The sequence below is a fragment of the Dipodomys ordii genome, unplaced genomic scaffold, assembly GCF_000151885.1.
Source record: "Dipodomys ordii isolate 6190 unplaced genomic scaffold, Dord_2.0 Scaffold2, whole genome shotgun sequence".
NCBI lineage: Eukaryota > Metazoa > Chordata > Mammalia > Rodentia > Heteromyidae > Dipodomys > Dipodomys ordii.
The window spans coordinates 23,933,157-23,952,534 of NW_012267218.1; the positions used below are offsets into that span (position 1 = coordinate 23,933,157).

At 39.9% G+C, this 19,378-nt stretch overlaps 1 protein-coding gene across 1 annotated transcript; it reads right to left on the reverse strand.

Moving 5' to 3' along the window:
• Window positions 1-1,196: 1,196 nt before the first annotated feature.
• Window positions 1,197-19,284, reverse strand: Dnal1 (dynein, axonemal, light chain 1). The gene is made up of 8 exons (XM_013017679.1): window positions 19,247-19,284; window positions 15,012-15,050; window positions 11,680-11,789; window positions 9,386-9,441; window positions 6,881-6,936; window positions 4,761-4,887; window positions 3,030-3,170; window positions 1,197-1,422 (listed from the first exon to the last, which is right to left on the reverse strand). Exons 1-8 carry the CDS (start codon window positions 19,247-19,249, stop codon window positions 1,382-1,384), a joined length of 573 nt encoding a protein of 190 aa, XP_012873133.1. The 5' UTR covers window positions 19,250-19,284; the 3' UTR covers window positions 1,197-1,381.
• Window positions 19,285-19,378: the final 94 nt, after the last annotated feature.

Sequence of the window (19,378 nt, forward strand, 5' to 3'; positions counted from 1 at the left end):
CCTGGTATCAAATTACAGATTGCCTCAATCCCTAGAATCAATGGGATGCCAGAAGTGCAAGACGTGAAGCCCGTCGCTCCTGCAAGGCACTCTGCAAGGATAGAGCGAGAGGTATCCCGCTACCCAGAAATGCTGCAGGAACATGATCTGGTTGTGGCTTCTCTTGATGAACTTCTAGAGGTGGAAGACACAGAGTGCTTTACATTCTGTAAGAATGAGGCTTTGCCCGTGACATTAGGGTCTGAGATCCTTGAATTGTAATTTTTATGTGTGTGTGTATGATTCAGAACCTTCAAGATAATCTGTCCAGATAATCTGAAGAAAATATCTAATATTGAGACATCACAGATACAGAGAACTCTTGAGACTGAGGGAGTATGTCACCAGATTTACCCTCAAGTTTATATACACACAGAAAGTGTTCAGTTTATGTGCTTAAGACTGTAATTTGCCAGTTTTATAACGTAAGTTTCAAAGCACTGAATATTAATCTATTTCACAAGTTTGGAAAAAATTTGCACTTACTATTCTACTTTAATCCCATTGCCACAGTCTTTTCAACCCTAAGATTATTGTGCAGCATGGTGAGACTTCCTTTCACATCCTCCTTAGCAGAGTGGGTAGTAAGTTCTTCCGGTTGAAGAGCTGAGCTTGAAGCCAGCTTGCCAGGCTGCATGAGCACCCCTCCCCTATGTTATAGATGAGCTGTAGGGTAGCTCTGCCTTCTCTTGGGGATCACAGATGAGATTTGCAGTGATCTGGACTTCCCTCCCAGTGACCCCGCAGAGAAGGGGTCTTGCTCTTCAGTCCCAGTAAAACACAATCCTGCAGTAGGTGATCATTTAACTTTTCATATCCAAACCTCGTTTTGCATTTGTTATTCAGCAATGCTTCAAGTAAAAATAAAAGGCCAGGGAAATGGTGTAGGGGAGAGGACAGTTTCTGCTTCACTTCAGTTCTTCTCTCTGCCCAAGGACAGCTCACCTAAAAAGGACAAGTGAGCCTCACAGGCAGGTTGCTCTTTCTCTATTCTGGGCAACCACTTGTAGTAGGAAGAATCAGAATTGTTTTAGATATATAATGTATAGAAAAGCCTAGTCAACACAGGCACTACTCATTTTCTTTGTATTTAAGTATGATCTATAATAAAAAAATATGAAATTGTTGAAAAAAATGGAAAATTTGTAGTACCAAAAAAGGTTGGTGTTACTTGCTTAGGGAAGAAACACTAACTAGGATTAAAGGAAGCTGGAAGGAGAGATTTGTTTTATCTTCAGAACTTTTTGTCCCACACAGAATCTTTAAAATAGACAATTATACAAAACTTATCTATTGTTCTCATGACATTTAAATAAATTAACACAAAGTGGAAAATATGGCCTTAACCTTCTTCTTCCTCATCCTCTTTGATTACTGGAGTACCTACAATGCAAGGAAAAGTGATTTCTGGTCATTCTCGACAGATGGTTAAAATTGTTTTTGTTTTGCTGTTGCTACTCCTTCCTTTCCTTCCTTCCTTTCTCTCTCTCTCCCTCCCTTCCTTCCCCTCTCTCTCTTTTCCTTCCCTCTTTCTCCTTTCTTTCATTCCTTCCTTTCTTTCCTTTCCCTCCTTCCCTCCCTCCCTCCCATCCTTTCTTCCTTTTCCTCTTTCTTTCTTCCTTTTCCTCTTTCTTTCCTTCCTTCTTTCTTTCTTTCTTCCCCCTCTCTCTTTCCTTTCTCCACAAGGTCTCACTACCAGAAAACTGGAAGTGGTGCTGTGACTCAAAGTGGTAGAGTTCTAGTCTTGAGCAAAAAGAGTTCAGGGACAGTACCCAGGCCCTGAGTTCAAGCCCTACAACAACAAAAATAAGGGGGGGGTCACAAAAGTAATAGGTATATACTCATTACATAGTTTAGGAAATAGGACATTACTAGCATTGTAGAAATCTGTTTGCCCTCTTCCTGATTATTCTTGTACCTCCCCACAGGAAGGAACTTGTCTACTGTGTCATTTTATTCCTACGTATATGTCTAGAGGGGAAACAAAAGAACATTCTGCATAGTTCCATTTGTGGGAAAAAAGAACACAAGAAGATACAAACTGATTGAAAGGGACAGAAAGAAGCTCAGTGGCCACCTTGAGAGGAGTGGTGGCAGGAGTGGTAGCGAGGGAGGGAGTATGAAGAAACCTTTGTGGGCCATGCTGACGTGTGTGATCTTCACCTTGAAGACGCCTTTGGAGCGTATGTACATATCAACACGTACCTAATTGTGCATGTTATTTATTTGGTGTTGCTGGGTTTGAGCTCATGGCACTTTTACCCCCTGAGACATATTTCCAACCCTGTTTTTGCTTTTTTTTTTTTCCTGTGCCAGTTCTGGTGCTTGACTTCAGAGCTTTCCATTCTTGCTTAGCTTTTTTGCTTAAGACTGCATGTTACCACTTGAGCCACAACTCCATTTGTGGCCTTTTGCTAGTTAACTGGAGGTAAGAATCTGTTGGATTTATCTGCTGGTTGGCTTCAAACTGCAGATCTCAGCCCGCTGAGCAGTGAGGATTTTGAGCATGAGTCACCAGCACTTTGGCCTTACTGGTTATTTTTGAAATAGAGTCTTACAGACTTTTCTGACCAAGCTGTATTCAAACTATGATCTCTCAGCCTTCTTTTGAGTAGCTAAGATTACAGGTAAGAGCCACTATGCTCACTGACAGACTCAATCTCTTTAATAGCTGAATTGGGATGGTGGTGTTCAAAGTCAACATATATTAACATATATTGGTTTTTTGTTTTTTTTTTTGTCGGCGTGGGGCTTGAACTCTGGGCCTGGGCACTGCCCCTCAGCTCTTCAGCTCAAGGCGAGCGCTGTACCACTTGAGCTACAGAGCCACTTCCGGTTTTTTTTCTTTTTGCTTATGTGGTGCTGAGGAATCAAACCCAGGGCCTCAGGCATGCAAGGCAAGCGCTCTACCACTGAGCCAACTTCCCAGCCCCAAAAAACACAATTTTTATACCTAGGAAACATTCCCACACTAGCCCAGGGTTACTCACCATCCAGCTTTTTGAGTTTGGAAACCCTCTTGGTTGCTTCTTCAATCCAGTTGCCCTCAGCAGAATGCTTCTCTTCCAACGGATTGCCTACAAACACCAGGTCCTCCAGACATGGCAGATCAGCCAGCTTCATAAATTCAGCTATAAGTATAAAGAATACTTGCTACATGAAAATGGTGACATATACTGTTACACTTTTTGGAAACTAAATTAATAACCCTAAATTTGTCAGTATTCAAAACATTGATTTAGACTTTGAAGAAGGCTAGAAAAATAGTGCCTTCTGAAGACATTTTCTGAAGACATTATGGGATGGAAGGAAAAATGAATACCTTAATTCTAAGAAACTCTAATTCCTTCTACCTTAATTATTTTTGTTTGTTTTATGCCAGTAGTATGGCTTGAACTCAGGGACCAAGCTTTCCCTTAGCATTTTTACTCAAGGTTGATCTCCTACCACTTCAAACACACATTCACTCCTGGCTTTTTGCTAGTCTCATGGATTTTCTTGCCCAAGCTGGCATCAGAAGGCAATCCTCAGATTTCAGCCAACTGAATAGGTAGGATTCCAGGCATGAGCCACCAATACCTGCTAGCCCAAGGATGGGATGAAAAGAGATGGTGGTTCAGATTTGAAAAAAAAACCAGAGCAGTCTTTAGTGGCAGGTCTTCTCTATGCTGTGCCACTTTCTCTCATGCAGTTCCCTCATCTTTGAATTCATAAGGTGATTCACCCCCCGCTCCTGCCGCCATCACTTTCCTGGGGTTTCAATTCTGGGCCTTGTGCTTGCTGGAGAGGAACTCTACCTTGAACTTCTTTGAAGGCAAAGGTAGTGTCCTGTTCAACTATCTATATCAAAATCCTGACATAGGTCATGGTTTATAACAAGGCTTGATGACATGTTGAATAAATAATGTGCAATAAAGGGCAAAGTAGTATAGATATCAAATGTCTGCTGCCCCCAAATTCTAAATTTAAACAGATTTCTTTAGACTTTGGCCAATTCTTTTCATAATTAATAGGACCAGGACCTGCCCCAATTATTAAAATTTAGGAATTCCTATAGCTAATTCTATAGGAAATACAGAAATTCTTACAGAAAGTCTCTGTGCTTAGAGATAAAAATTACAATTTTTGTATCTTTTTATTCTTATTGGGTTCTCTCTCTCTCTCTCTCTCTCTCTTTGCCAATCCTGGGTACTAAGGCCCTGGGAATTGTTCCCCACCTTTTTTTTGCTCAAGGCTAGCATTCTACCACTTGAGCCACAGCACCACTTTTGGCTTTTTCTGCTGATGTGGTACTGAGGAATTAAACCCAAGACTTCATGTATGCTAGACAAGCACTCTACCACTAAGCCACATTCCCAGCCCCGTATTTTCTCTTCATTTTAGTTTGAGACATAACCTTGCTATGTAACCCAGACTGGCATCAAAGAAGAACCTCTGCTTCAACCTCTTTAGTGCTGGGATACAGGTGTGTAATAACACACTGGGTTCCTACTGGGCATTTTCTTCTCCTTCTTTCGTGCTAAGCCTGGAAGTCCCTTAGCTTTTTTGCTCAGGTCTAGTGCTCTATCATTTGAGTCACAGTTGCACTTCCAGCTTTTTGGTGGTTAATCAGAAATCAGAGTCTCGGAGATTAATCTGTTCTAGTTTCAACCATGATCTCAGATCTCAGCCTCCTGATTATCTAGGTTAGAGGCATTAGCCAGCGCCATTTCTTAGCTTACCCCAGTCTTTCACCAAGTTATTAGACATGTAGAGAATCTTCAATTTCTTCATTACATGGATACCTTTCAACTTTTCAATAAAATTGTAAGAGATCCACAGTTCTTCTAATGTGTCCCCTACTGCTTCCTGAAAAAGAAAGAAATCTGATTTATGTTTTTAAGGGTTTTTTAAATTTTATTTATTTTTTGTTGGTGGTGGGGCTTGAACTCTGAGCCTGGGCACTGTCCCTCAGCTCTTCAGCTCAAGGCAAGCACTTTACCACTTGAGCCACAGTGCCCCATTTCCGGTTTTCAGAGTGGTTTATTGGAGATAAGAGTCTCTCACGGACTTTGGTGCCCAGGCTGGCTTTAAACCGCAATCCTCAGATTTCAACCTCCTGAGTAGCTAGGATTACAGATGTGAGCCACCAGCCACTGGCTATTTTATGTTATTTTGTTTTTTGGTGACAGTCCTGGGCCTTGAACTCAGGGCTTCAGCACTGTCCCTTAGGAATTTTTTTGTTTTTGTTGCTATTGTTGTTGTTTTACTCAAGGCTAGAGTGCTACTATATGAGCCACAGCTCTACTTTTGGCTTTTTTGATAATTAATTGGTGATAAGAGTCTCACAGAGGAGTGGCAACGTGGCTCAAGCGATAGAGTACTTGCCTTGAGCTGAGGAGTTGAGGGACAGCACCTAGGCCCAGAGTTCAAGCCCCACAACTAGGAAAAAAAAAAAAAGAGTCTCACAGACTTCTCAGCTCAGGCTAGCTTCAAACCATGATCCTTATATCTCAGCCTCCTTAGGTAGTATTATAGGCCTGAGCCACTGGCACTTGGCTTTGTATGTGCCCCCCACCCTTTCTCTCTTTCCTTTTCCCTTCCTTACAAATCTATAGACAATCAATGGCTTTGTAAGATGTTTGGGGGCGGGGGAGAATACAGGTTCTAAGGCCCTCGGTGGCCTGGCTCCTGGCTCTCTTTCCACCATCACTGAAGACCTTTCCTAATTAGCAATTCTTGCTCTTACTCAAGCACTTCAAACAGATCAGATATAGTACATTTGCACTTGCTGCTCCTTTAGCTTAGTATAGTTACTTTCTCTTTGTCAGCTCTGTAGCTCTATAACCTATATACATAACTTTCACAGAGAGAACTGTCCATTATTCTTTTATTCTGACTCACTTTATGTCCTTGAATTCATTACCACCTGCTAAACTGTGCAATTATCTTGGCTGTGTCTTTGTGTCAGTGCTGGGGCTTGACCTCAGGGTCTTTGCTCTCACATGGCTTTTTGCTTATGGTTGGCATTCTACCACTTGAACCATACCACCAGTTACAGCTTTTTGCTGATTTGTCTGCCCAGGCTGGTTTTGAACCATGATCCTCAACCTCCTAATAGCTAGGGTTACTTGTGTGAGACATCAGAGCCTGGCAGGCACAATTATCTTTAAATATATCTCCTATGACTATAAGCTAAGTTCTATGAGAGCATGTGCTGCTTATTTTTAAAATTTTTATTATTATAAAGGTGATGTACAAACAGGTCACAGTTACATAAGTCAGGACATCACCCCTTCCCCTACAGTCTTAAATTATTTCCCTCCCTGTTTTATATTCTTTTTTTTTTGGGGTCCGGTCGTGGAGCCTGAACTCTGGGCCTGGGCGCTGTCCCTCAGCTCTCAGCTCAAGGCTAGTGCTCTACCATTGGAGCCACAGCACCACTTCCGGCTTTTTTCTTATGTGGTGCTGAGGAATCGAACCCAGGGTCTTAGGCATGCAAGGCAAGCGCTCTACCACTGAGCCACCTTCCCAGCCCCCCGTTTTATATTCTGTTGTGTCTTTAATACCTAGACTAATACTTGGCTTAAAGTAGGTATTCAGGAAGTAAGTTGAATGAATGACACAGAAAACTGTTTTTGTACATGAAGGGAAGAAAAAGGTGCAAACAATATGTAGTTGATTTCAGTGTCTATATATCCATTGAAGAACTGAAAAAATAATATAAATCAATCAAAATGCTAGCTGTGTTTAAATATCAGTGGCTTATACTTTGCTTTCCTCCTTTGTAAAGTTTCTATAATGGACAAACATTATAATAAAAAAGTATGTGCTGTTTTAAGAGTAATAAATAACAACTTACCAGTCCATTCAAATTCTTTATGTTGTTTCTTCCTAAAGACAATATTCTCAAGTTTTCTATAGTGGAAAGAATTTTATGAGAATCATATCATACAACTGTTATAAATAATAAGACTTTGGCAATTTTATGTAATAATTATCCCTTACGCAAGAATAAAAAAGCTGTACTACTAAAAATAGGTAATCCTGGAGGAAATAGCACAGATCACTGACACTAAGCACTGAAACAATAACTTCAAATCATGCCAATATTAAATTTATAACTACTTAGTTATTCAAGTTGAATGGTCTCAAAATGCTGACTAGTAAAACATACTAGAGGAAAAGGTTTTAATTTTAATGTTTTGGAGCACATGTATTTCAAATATGTATGAAAATATAGTAAGGACTTGCACAGGAAAATAGAAACACATAGTTATGACTAGCTCACCTTCCTCCAGGAAGGATTAGAAGAGAAATGAAATAAACTAGTATTAAAAGCATTTTTCAATCTTTCAAGTGATAAGATTGTGATTTGGTAAAACATATATATAAATATATAAAATATATTTTATTGTAAAGATACTGTACAGAGGGTTACAGTTACATGCCTGTAGTTTTTTAAAGGATGTTTCTATGTGTATATCTTAGGTTATTTCTGGAGGAAGATTAGACAGCAGTGGCCTTTAGGGAGAAACTGAGAGTCTATGGCCAAAAGATTTTCATTGTAATTTCTTTTAGACCATTTGAAGAAAACCATGTATATTATTTTTCCAAATTAAACAAAAGAAACAAAACAGGAATCCTCATTTCTGTTACAAGAAACTACTGTTATTAATTTTGTGTAAGAATACAATTAGCTTTTACAACATAAACTTCTGTAACTACTTGTCTCATCAATTTGTCATTAGCCACATATGGATATTTACTCTAAATGCATTTAAGTTAAATTTTCGTTAAATTAAAAATTCGTTTTCAGTCACATCAGCCACAGTTTAAGGGCTTAGTAGCTATATTTGGCTAGTTGCAACCATACTGGGACACTGCACATAGTGCTGGAAACCATCAATTTCTCTGAATCTGCTTTTGGGTTTTTTTTTTACTAGTAGTAGGACTTGAACTCAGGCCCTTAGCTTTTCTTCTCAAGGGCAGTGCTATACTACTTGAGCCATATTTGCTTTTTACTGGTTAAGTGGAGATAAGAGTCTCACAGACTTTCCTGTCCAGGCTGGTCTCAAACATCAGTTCTCAGATCTCAGCTTCCTGAGTAGCTAGGATTAGAGATGTAAGCCACCAGCACCTGTTTTCTGCACCTGGCTTGCACAAACTTTTTTTTTTTTTATTGCTCTGTTGGACAATGTGGTTCAGAAACCTTTGGAACTGGTTTGTAGGATGAAATCAGAAAAACTTGGAAAAGCTGGGCAGATAAAGTAAGTAGGGCAATTCTGGTGTGAGCTCAGAAGACCAGAATGCTGATAGGAATGTGGACAGAGCCCGTCCCGTGCTCATTAGGTTTCAATGAAATGAGAATTCTATTGGGAATTGGCCTGGAGGTCATTCCTGTGACACTGTGGAAAAAACAAAAACGTCTATATTTGTCTGTGAGCTGGGACAATGTGGAGACTGAGTTTAAAGGTGATGAATTAATTAATTTGGCAGAGAAAATGTCAAGCTAGCCCAACATTCAGGCTGACTGCTTTTAGACAGAGTTACAGTGAGAATCAGGGACAAAAGTCAAAATGGAAAGATTTGAAAAACTTGAAGTTTGGTCAGAAAAGCCCTAGGTAAAGTTGGGGCTAAAGAAGGTATGGTTTCTGAAGAGAAACTAAGTCACCATTTAAAAAAAGCCAAGGGCTTTGCACTAGCACAACAGAAAAATGTGCCTTGACACTCTGTCAGGAATCACTGAGACTCTACTCCAGACTCAGCTGACCAGGTAGCAGAGGCTGCTGCAGTCATGGTACACGGAGGTCTGGCTACTGCTTGAGTTAGTGGCAGACCCTGACATCATCCACATGAGGGGAGCCTGGAGAATGCAAGAAGTTGTAGGGTCGTGGAGGCCTCCTTCCAGATTTCAAAAGAAAGTTTAGGAGTCCAGGCCTTGTATAACAGAGTCAGGATCTCTGTGAATAGTCCTGGAGGTCTCATGCTGTCTCGAATTTTCTTTGGAGAACCAAACTTTTTTTTATTTGCCAGTCCTGGGGCCTGGGCACTGTCCCTGAGCTTCTTTCGCTCAAGTCTAGCACTCTACCACTTGAGGCACAGCATCACTTCTGGCTTTTTCTGTTTATGAGGTACTGAGGTACCCAGGGCTTCATACATGCTAGGCGAGCATTCTACCACTAAGTCACATTCCTACCCCCTGGATCACCAAACCTAAGTCATGTGTTTTATATATGTTCTTTGTCAATTGACAATTGCTGTGGTTAAAACAGGTGTCAGTTGCTAGAACTACCCAGTGTTTCTGGAGTATTCATTCCAATAACTAAACAGATCTGAGAAACATCTGCTACTGTAGATCACTTACTTAAGCCATTCAGGTTGGCAATTTTTTCAATGCAGTTTGTAGACAGTGAAAGCTTCCTTTAAAAGAAAAAAAACATAAATGGTACATTGGAAATTATCCTTCAATGGTAACTCTTATAGAAGCTAATATTTAAATCATGTTTCTTTTTTATTTCTTCATTTTGAAATTTTTTTCCCCTTTGATTATAAAAGTTAATACACATTCACCATAGAAATTCAAAAAACTATTTTGACAGTTTGGTGTTGTCTATTAAATTTTTTAAGGAATGTATTCTTGGATCCAATATTTCACAATCTTCTGGGGTGAGTATTATTATATACATTTATACATGAAATGGAGGCACACAAATGTTAAACAATTTCCCCATTATTATAATAGCTATGAAGTGACAGAGCCAAAATTAAAACCCAGGTAAGTTTGACTCTAGAGTATGTATCTTACCCTTATGATTTGACTTGAAGAGGAATTATTCATTTTTTATCTGCTTGAAAAAGCAAAAGCAATTACTATATAGTGTTAATAACTGGTCAAGTTTGCATGTTTTCTAATCATCCCCCACTCTTGAGAACTAACAGTAGAGAACATGGTGCCTTTAAATCTAGGGATATTGTTAGAAAATATTTGTCTTATTTAGGCAGCCTGCCCAAAGAGATGATCAGAGAAAATATGAACAAGTTGACTCTCTCTACGTGGTTTCCAAGCTGCTTTGGTATGGAGTACAATATTTTCTCAAATTTGAGACAGTTTTATGAAATGATGCTTGAAATCATGCTTGAAGAAAAAAGAAAAAACCCAAACCAGCCAAATGCCCAAAGATAATCTTTAAGTGGTACAGTATGCTTTCATAGCAAAGACCAAGTTACATACAGCACCTAAATCTGTTTGATATCCCCTTTAATCTTCTAAATAACTACCAATCTAATGAACAGGTGGCCGAAAACCACCACTCAAACATGGGTTCCTACATTTTACTAGAGGTGAGGGCTTATCTCCTGCAGAAAATGCAAGTGGTGCAGGGCTCACAAAAAAAACAAACAAACAGCAACAACAACAAAAAACACAGGGTAAAGAAGTCAGGCAGAACCTCTGTAATTCTGTGTTTTCTACAGCCCTGACAACAGAGTCAAAAAGTACAATTATGAGGCACTGTGGTATAATAACCTCAAATTAGCCACAGGTTCCCAATTTAAAAAAAAAACCTGTGGGTTATTTAGATAATAAAAGGAATTAATATAGATCTGATATTTAAAGTCATGGGAAATACAATTACAAAATGAGTATAATTCAATCCCAATTAGAACTTTTAAAAAAAAGTCAGAAAGCTACATCAGTAGAGCTGGTTCCAATACATACTACTAATTTTCTTTATGGTTCTTAAAAACATCTTCTTGATGGTTTGCAATGTATTTTTAGTTTAGTATTTCTTTAAGAGGAATCTCTTATTAGGCATCTAGGAACTAAGTGTGGTCTGACTTTGGTAAGTGATTTTTCAAAAGAAAGTGGATGACTTTGTGTGTAGGGATGTGGGGTACTGGGAATTGAACCCAGAGCATTGCACAAGCTAGCCAAGGCTTCAGTCACTAAGTTAAACTCCTGTCCTTTAAAAAAATGTTTGTGGATGGAGTCTCACTACATTGCCCGGGCTGGCTGGAACTCACAATCCTCCTGTCTTGCCCTCCCAAGTAGACTGGATGAAAGATGTGCACACCACGAACAGCCTACACAGAGTAATAATAATAGCAATTGTGTTATTTAGTCTCTGTCAACAGACTGTGTATTCTCTATTTCCAAACACATTAAAACAACTAAAAAGAATATTGAAGAAAATATACTGTGTAGTATTACTGTCAAAAGTCCAATAAACCAGCTGGGCACTGGTAGCTCACACCTATAATTCTAGCTACTCAGGAAGCTGAGATCTGAGGATGGTGGTTTGGAGCCAGCCCGGGCAGAAAAGTCCATGAGACTCTTATGTCCAATAAACTACTCAGAAAAAGCTGGAAGTGGTGCTGTGGTTCAAGTGGTAGAGCGCTAGCCTTGAGCACAAAGAGGCTCAGGGACAGGGCCAAGGCCCTGAGTTCAAGCCCCAGGACCAGCAGAAAAATATATAAATAAATAAAATAATAGTAGAAAAAACTTAAATCCAATAAACCAATAATCTTTCATATTTGATGTTTCCAAGAAGAGAATTGTAATAAAAAATGATTGCAGGCAACAACGGTTTTTCTAGTTTGTGCAGGAAAAGGAAGAAAAATATAATAGCAATACTAGGAAAATGAAAAAAGAGAACTTACTCGCAGTTACCAAGCATAGACAAGGATGCGTCCATCTTCTCTATTGGGGGAATCTGGGCATAAAGCTTTATCTCTTTAGCTTCAGCTGGCCTCTGCCCAGTTTTCTCTTCCTATGAGATAAATAACAAATTTGGAACAAAATGATCCCTGGTTGTAATGTGAAACAGAGACTAGAGTTTTCTAAGGCCTTTCTATGTTTATTTCAAAACAATGATTAAAATCTAATAAGTGTTGGATAATTATTCATCATTCACTTATTTGATATATTTACTTGCTGACTCTACCAGCCTGGTTTCTACCTGGCTATTTCAAATAATCATTAAGTCCCTAACAAGTGGAAATCAGAGGAAAAGAAATATTTACTTTTTATGGTATTTTAAATCCTTTAAGATTCCATGTTTTTTGTTATTGTTGTTGTTGTTGTTGGTTGTGGGGCCTGAACTCTGGGCCTAGGCGTTGTCCCTCAGCTCTTCAGCTTAAGGCTAGCACTCTACCACTTGAGCCACAGCGCTACTTCCAGCTTTCTCTGCTTATGTGGTGCTGAGGAATCGAACCCAGGGCCTCATGCATGCAAGGCAAGCACTCTACCACTGAGCCACCTTCCCAGCTCCATGAGTCCATACACTAATAAAATCATAGCACAACAAAAATATTATTCTGGCCAGTCGCTGGTGGCTCACACCTGTAATCCTAGCTACTCAGGAGGCTGAGATCTGAGGATCGAGGTTCAAAGCCAGCCCAGGCAGGAAAGTCTGTGAGACTCATATCTCCAATATACCACTAGAAAACTGGCAGTGGCGCTGTGGTAGAGAGCTTGCCTTGAGTTAAAGAGCTGAAGGACAGTGCCCAGGCCCAGGCCCAGAGTTCAAGCCCCACGAACGACAAAAAAAAAAAAATTATTCTGAAAAGAATTCCTTGCCCCTAAACAACTATTTCTTAAATATCACCTCTAGATGCGTAAGACAGATTTTTTCTCTCATTATCTTTTCTTTTTGTACCACAGTTCAGCTTAGGTGAGAGCCCCAAATACTAAAAGCGTCAATTTACAACATAGCCAAAGTCAAAGTTATCCATACTACTCTGATTCACTACTAAATCTTTTTTTGTTTGTTTGTTTGTTTGGGTCCGGTCATGGGGCCTGAACTCTGGGCCTGGGCGCTGTCCCTCAGCTCTTCAGCTCAAGGCTAGTGCTCTACCACTTGAGCCACAATGCCACTTCCGGTTTTTTTCTTTTTGCTTATGTGGTGCTGAGGAATCAAACCCAGGGCCTCTGGCATGCAAGGCAAGCGCTCTACCACTGAGCCACCTTCCCAGCCCCTCACTACTAAATCTTATCTTAAAGTTTAATTTCATTATTGAGCCCACAATTCAAAATTTAATTATCAGTATCTGCTGCCTATTAATATTTTCAGGGACCATTTGAAGTTCAGGGACTATTTCCTCTGCCTTCCTATGTTTTCTATGACCTGGTACAGTTTAAGACACAAAGAAGGTTCGTTTGAAAAATTAAATCACACACCAACAATAGAAAATATTCTATCTATTGAAAGAAAGTGCCTGAATACACATCTATTCATACTTCTTTTTGTGCCATACATTTGTAGCTTATGGGAAAGAAAACTGATATCTAGTAAAGTCCTCCAATAGATCTCCAATAAATGCTGAGTTTGTTGTGGCAATGTGAATGAGCTTGGAGAACTCATTTATTTTGAATGAAACGTGCCATGCACATAAAGACAAATACTGCATGTTTTCATTCATGGAAGTTCAAACAGTTGCTCTTACAGCAATTAAGAGAATACTGGTTAGGAGCAGGTAGGAGAGAAGGTTAGGGAGAAGGTGGTTAACAAGTACAGAATTATAGTTAGATAAAAAAAAGTAAGTTCCAGAGTTCACACACAGTAAAATGACTATAGTTAACAATAATTAGTTGTGTATTTCCAAATAGCTATGAGAAGATTTGTAATGTTCTCACCACAAAGAACATTTTTAATTTGGGAGTGATGGATAAAATAATTACCTTGATTTGATATTTACAGGTTTGATTATGTATTTATCAAAATGTCACATTGCACTCCATAAATATGTACAATTGTTTGACATGTATTAAATGTTTTAAAAAATAAATGAAAGAGTGATCTTGATGTCTTCAAATAATCTTGAAGCTAAAGACTGATAGCAATAATATAATATAAATAGAATCTACAAACCAAAACAAACTAAAAATGCACTAAAAATAAGTTAAAGTCCTAACATCTAACTTAAAGAAATCAAATCAAATCTGAGTCTATATAATACTCACATATTTATCAAATATTTAACCTGATAAATGAATTTTCAAAATGCAATTATTTAGAGAAAATAATCTGTAAGCACCAGAACACAAATTTAAATTATTATTCTATCCACTTTTGTCCCTTTTCCCCACAATACAACTCCTAAGAGACTTTTTATTCAAAGTGACAAAAGCAAAAGGTTCACAATTATGTAACAAAATATACTTCCAAACAAAGAAAACTCTGTACTCTATGGAATTTCAATCTATAATGCTGAATTACAGCTGTTCAAGCTATTCAATGTTACAATATTCAAAACACTTAGGGTTCATAGTTATTACCTATTTTGAAATGCGGTTTTCTCTAACGCATTCAGTATTTTAACTCTGTGTTTTTTGTCTATGTGTGATTTTCATTTGTCTGCATGGGCTGTCTCTGTTCTAACCTCAGGAGACTAAGATAATGTACCCAATATACACTCTATTACTTGAAATGAAGTAGAGTCTAATGATGACAAAGTTTAAAGTGTAGCATGAAGATTTCAGTCATTTTTATAGCAACAGATGAATCAGCCATACTTAAATATTATAGTGGTCAGAATTTTCTGGCTGAAAATTTTATTAACTTATTTTATTAACATAATGAAAGATCCACCTGCAAGTTGTAAAAAACAAACTACTACAGAGAACTTGGATTTCATCTCAAGCAGTGAAGACAAAAACAAAGCAGAGATTATATGTTCAGTTTCTCCAGTTTCTTTCAGTGGGAATATTCTGTAAAACTAGAGTATATCTAGAGTATTGCTGTTGATCTAACTTTATCAGTCTTGTTCAGGTTTCCTCAGATTTCAGGTCTGTATACATATTTGTAAGTATATATTAAGTCATATACAATTTTATCACCTGTGCAGGCTCATGTATCTACAACCACAGACCAGACAGCTGGACAGCTGCAAGGGCACTTGGTGCTCAACTCTTGTGTTGAATGGTCAGATTTCAATAACTACCCAAATATTTTTTATATAGTTTCTAAAAGAAGTAAAATTCATATACTCACCCAGCGGGCTAAGGCTTCTTTGATGGTTGTTGCTTTAGCCTTATAAAGGAAAGAGGAGAAAAAGGAAGAAGAAACAAGATTGTTTTTATTGGTGTGGTTAGACGGTTCAATTTCATTAACTTTGTTTTCTACCATTACACTTATTCATTTTTTTCCTTTGAGACTTTAAGATAAGAAGTTGTTTTAAACTTGTAAAATGAGAAGGATTTCTTTTAATCTCGGAAAACAAAGAAATTATTATGCAATGGTCATATATTTCACTTGCATTAAGTTTACAAAAATTTGTAGCTTTCAACATTTGATAGTAAAGTAAATCTTCATTGATTCTGTGCAGTATTTGCCAGTTCTTTGCTAGGCAAGAATGCTGCCACTTGAGCCATGATTCTAGAATATTTTAGTTCAGGTTATTTTTCAGCTAGAGTCTCATATTTTTGCCCATGTTGGCCTTGACCTTCATCCTCCTACTTATCCTTCCCAGGTATCAAGGATTAAAGCTATTCACCACCATGCTCAGCAAGAAAAGTTTTTAAAGTCATCATTATATCTAAAAGGTAGACATATATATATATACATATGTTATATATTAACAAACCTTACATCAAAAAAAATTATAAATTAAATTTAAGAATAAGAGACATGCTGGGCACTAATCCTAGCTACTCAGGAGGCTGTGATCTGAGGATCACGGATCAAAGCCAGCCCAGGCAGGAAAGTCCGTGAGACTTTTATCTCCAATAAACCACTAGAAAACCTAGAAGTGGCACTGTGGCTCAATTGGAAAGCACCTGCCTTGAGCTAAAGAGCTGAGAGACAGTGCCCAGGCCCAGAGGTCAAGCCCCATGACCTGCGCCCTCCCCCCATCCCCCACACAAAGACAGGTCAGATGCTGGTGGCTCATGCCTGTAATCCTAGCTACTCAAGAGACTGAGACTTGAGGATTGTGTTTCAAAGCCAGACCAGGCAGGAAAGTCTGTGAGACTCTTATCTCCAATTAACCACCCAAAATGCCAAAGTGCAGCTGTGGCTCAAGTGGTAGCATGTTAGCCTTGGGCAAAAAATAATAAAAGAACATTCACAGACAGCATCCAGGCTTTGAGTTCAAGCCTCAGGACTGGCACTGACACACACACACACACACACACACACACACACACACAAAGTTACATCACTGAAAATTCAAAGAAAGTAAGAGGAATATGCAATGAAATCAAACAGAATGGGAGAAAATTATTAACAAAACTGAAAAGGTTTTGGTTTTTGTTTTTGTTTTTTTGTTTTTTGTTTTGCCAGTTCCAGGGCTTGAACTCAGTGCCTGGGCACTGTCCCTGAGCTTCTTTTGCTCAAGGCTAGTGCTCTACCACTTGGCCACAGCTCCACTTCCCACTTTTTCTGTTTAAGTGGACTCGAACCCAGGGCTTCATGCATGCTAGGCAAATGGTCTACCACTAAGCCACATTCCCAGCTCTAAAATGTGGTTAAGTTTCTTTCAAGCCTGATTAGGCAAAAATGAGAAATATACAAACTAAAAATAAAGAGGGGAAATAATTGGATACCACAGAGATTCCAAATACAAAATAGTATAAGCAAAATATGGTGATATTTTTAAAAAGTCAACAAGTTTTTTCTATAAAAAAACTTTCACAAGCCAGGTTCAGTGTCTCACAACTGTAATCAGGAGGCTGAGATACGAGGATCAAGGTTTGAAGCCATCCTGGGCAGACAAATCTTGGAGACTCATGTCTCCAATTAACCACTAAAAGAGGAGCTGTGGCTTAAGTGTTAGAACTTCAGGCTTGCATGTAAAAGCTCAAGGACAGCAACTCTGACAAAAATCAACAGGAAAATTGGGAGAAGACATTTTCTCATATGAAGCCAACAAAAGTCTATTACAACACATAGTGCATACAAGGAACTCGTAAAATTCATAAGCAGAAAGGGAATTGGAAAAAATATGAATGGACACAGGTAACTAATGAGAATTAGCAGGAGTTATTGAACTCATTGAAAAATCAGAAAAGTTCAAGGAAGAGCAACAGGATATTAGAAAAACAAAACATTTTCAGACTGGCAAAAGTTAGAAAGTTAGTGAGATGTAGAGAAACAGAAACTCTTCTGCATTGCTGGAGGAAATTAAAACTCTGGTAGCCTTTCAGAAAAGTAGTCAGTGAGCTAAGGAAATCAAGTACACCCAGACCCTCTGTGAGAACAATCCAATCCTGGTTATGTGTCCCAGAGAAATTTTGTATGGGTCTATAAAAAATACAACATGGTTTGTGATACAATGTTAGACGCAATGTAGTTACAGATTGGGGCAATATAAACTGATAGAGGCCACGGATTTCCCCATGGTAGAAGCCCAAACCTCAAATGCCCAATGGATCAAGTGGACCTTCTTAATGGGTCAAGTTGTCCTGACAAGGCCAGAACCAATGTAGAGAGAGTAACTTCTACTGAGCTCCAAATAATTGCTAGCAGGCAGAACTTGGGAAAGAGAGTTATCCTAGCAACATACTTTTAAATGTAAGCAGAACCTTTATCTTATGTACCATTAAGAAAGAAAAAGCTGGCCACATCATTAAAAAAGAAAAGATTGCTAGGCTTTGTGGTGCATGCAGGCCTGTAATCCTAGCACCTCAGAGACTGAGGCAAAGAGGAGCATGTTTGAGGCTAGCATGATCTATGTCGTGAGACTCTGTCTCACAAAAGAAAGAAAAGATGCTACCAATGATTTAGCACTATATTTCATCAATACTCAAATGTGAAAAAAGTGTGTCCAATGGTAAAATATGATAGTTCTGATTTTTCAGAATATAAAACAGAGTTTCTTTAGACTTTGGAAGCTACTTTTAAAAACTTTAAATACTATATTGGCCTGCATTTCTGGAGGATCCAGAACTACCACTCTGTAGCCCCAGCTAGCTCCATCAGTGACTGGTTCCGATTCTCTGATGAAAGATTTTCAATAATCTTATGGTTAAGACTTTCTTAGTTATTTACCACTAAGTGGGTTGTTTTTTTTTTTTTCCACCAGAATAGGTAAACCTAGAACCTGAACACAAACCTACGTTGTAAAGTTTTTTTGTTTTTTTTTACTTTCCTTGATAGTAGTTTTTAGTTAATTGCCTGTGGAGTAACTAAGAAATGGAGAAGATATTTAACATAATTGAAGGTTGGCATGACTTCATCGTTTTAATCTCCTGGGCTCAATTTCTGCCACTCAAATGGCATTAGAACTCTCTCTCTCTCTCTCTCTCTCTCTCTCTCTCTCTCACACACACACACACACACACCACACCTGATATAATTACAACGTTCGTGCGGGGATCCAAGGGCAGGCTGAGTAATGCTCTACCAACAGTGAGCTAACCCCCTAGCGCCAACAGTCATTCTTCATCAACACCTCCATCCATGCTCAATAGCTTCCTCAGCGATTGTTAACTCTCTCCCAACTAGTTGGAAATACCAAATCACAAAGCAAGAGAAGCGCACACTTTAAGCCGTGGTGGTGAACTAGCATTACTCCGGAAGAACTCTGGACAGGCGGCTGGTAGGTTTCAACCGGAAGGCAGCAGCGTTTCTCCAAGCCTGGTGGGATGCTCCCCGATTTTAAAGTCAGTTGAGGTGCACTGTTGAAATGCTCGCTCCTGGGTCCCCCCCCCCCGGGAACATGGAAGATACCTACGCTGCACTCCAACGAGCTCAGCGTGGCACCCGGGGGACTCGGAGACCACTGTCCTAACTCCATCCATGGGGGGGGGGGGTCAGCGTTACCCAGTAACCGCTTTCACCCTCATCCACAGGGCCACTGGGCACGCTGCAGGTTACAAACCCTGCCACGATCCATGTGGCAAGACCGACGGTGGGGTGCAACCAGCCCCCTGACCCCTTCCATCTGGCTGGGGGCGTGGGGTGCGCGCTGCAATCACTGCTAGGCGAGGATACCTTTGTCACACGCCCCCTTCCCACGTCCTCGCCCCCTCCACTCCCTGCTTCCGCCCTCCCCCCTAAATCCAACTTCCAATGCTCCCCCCCTTACCCCCCATCTCCGGCCGCCCTCTCCCGGGTCCACCCCAGTGCCCGGGCTCCTCGTTCGCCTCGGGCCTGTGACTCCAGCCTTCGCCACGGGCTCCCTTCCCCGCTGTTCGAGGGCCCCCCCGCCCACGGCCCCTCGCAGTCACCCCTGCCCACACCCTGTCCCCGCTCCGCCCGGCCTGCCAGCCCCGGAGGGTACTCACCATCCCGGCGGTTGCTACTGTCACTGCTCTGGTTGCTAGGGCCCGCCGGGGTCAGCGCGCATGCGCAGCGCTCGGCGCGCTCCGCGGACGCCTGCCCCGGCAGCGGTCCTTTCTCCCCGCCCTCGGGTGGCG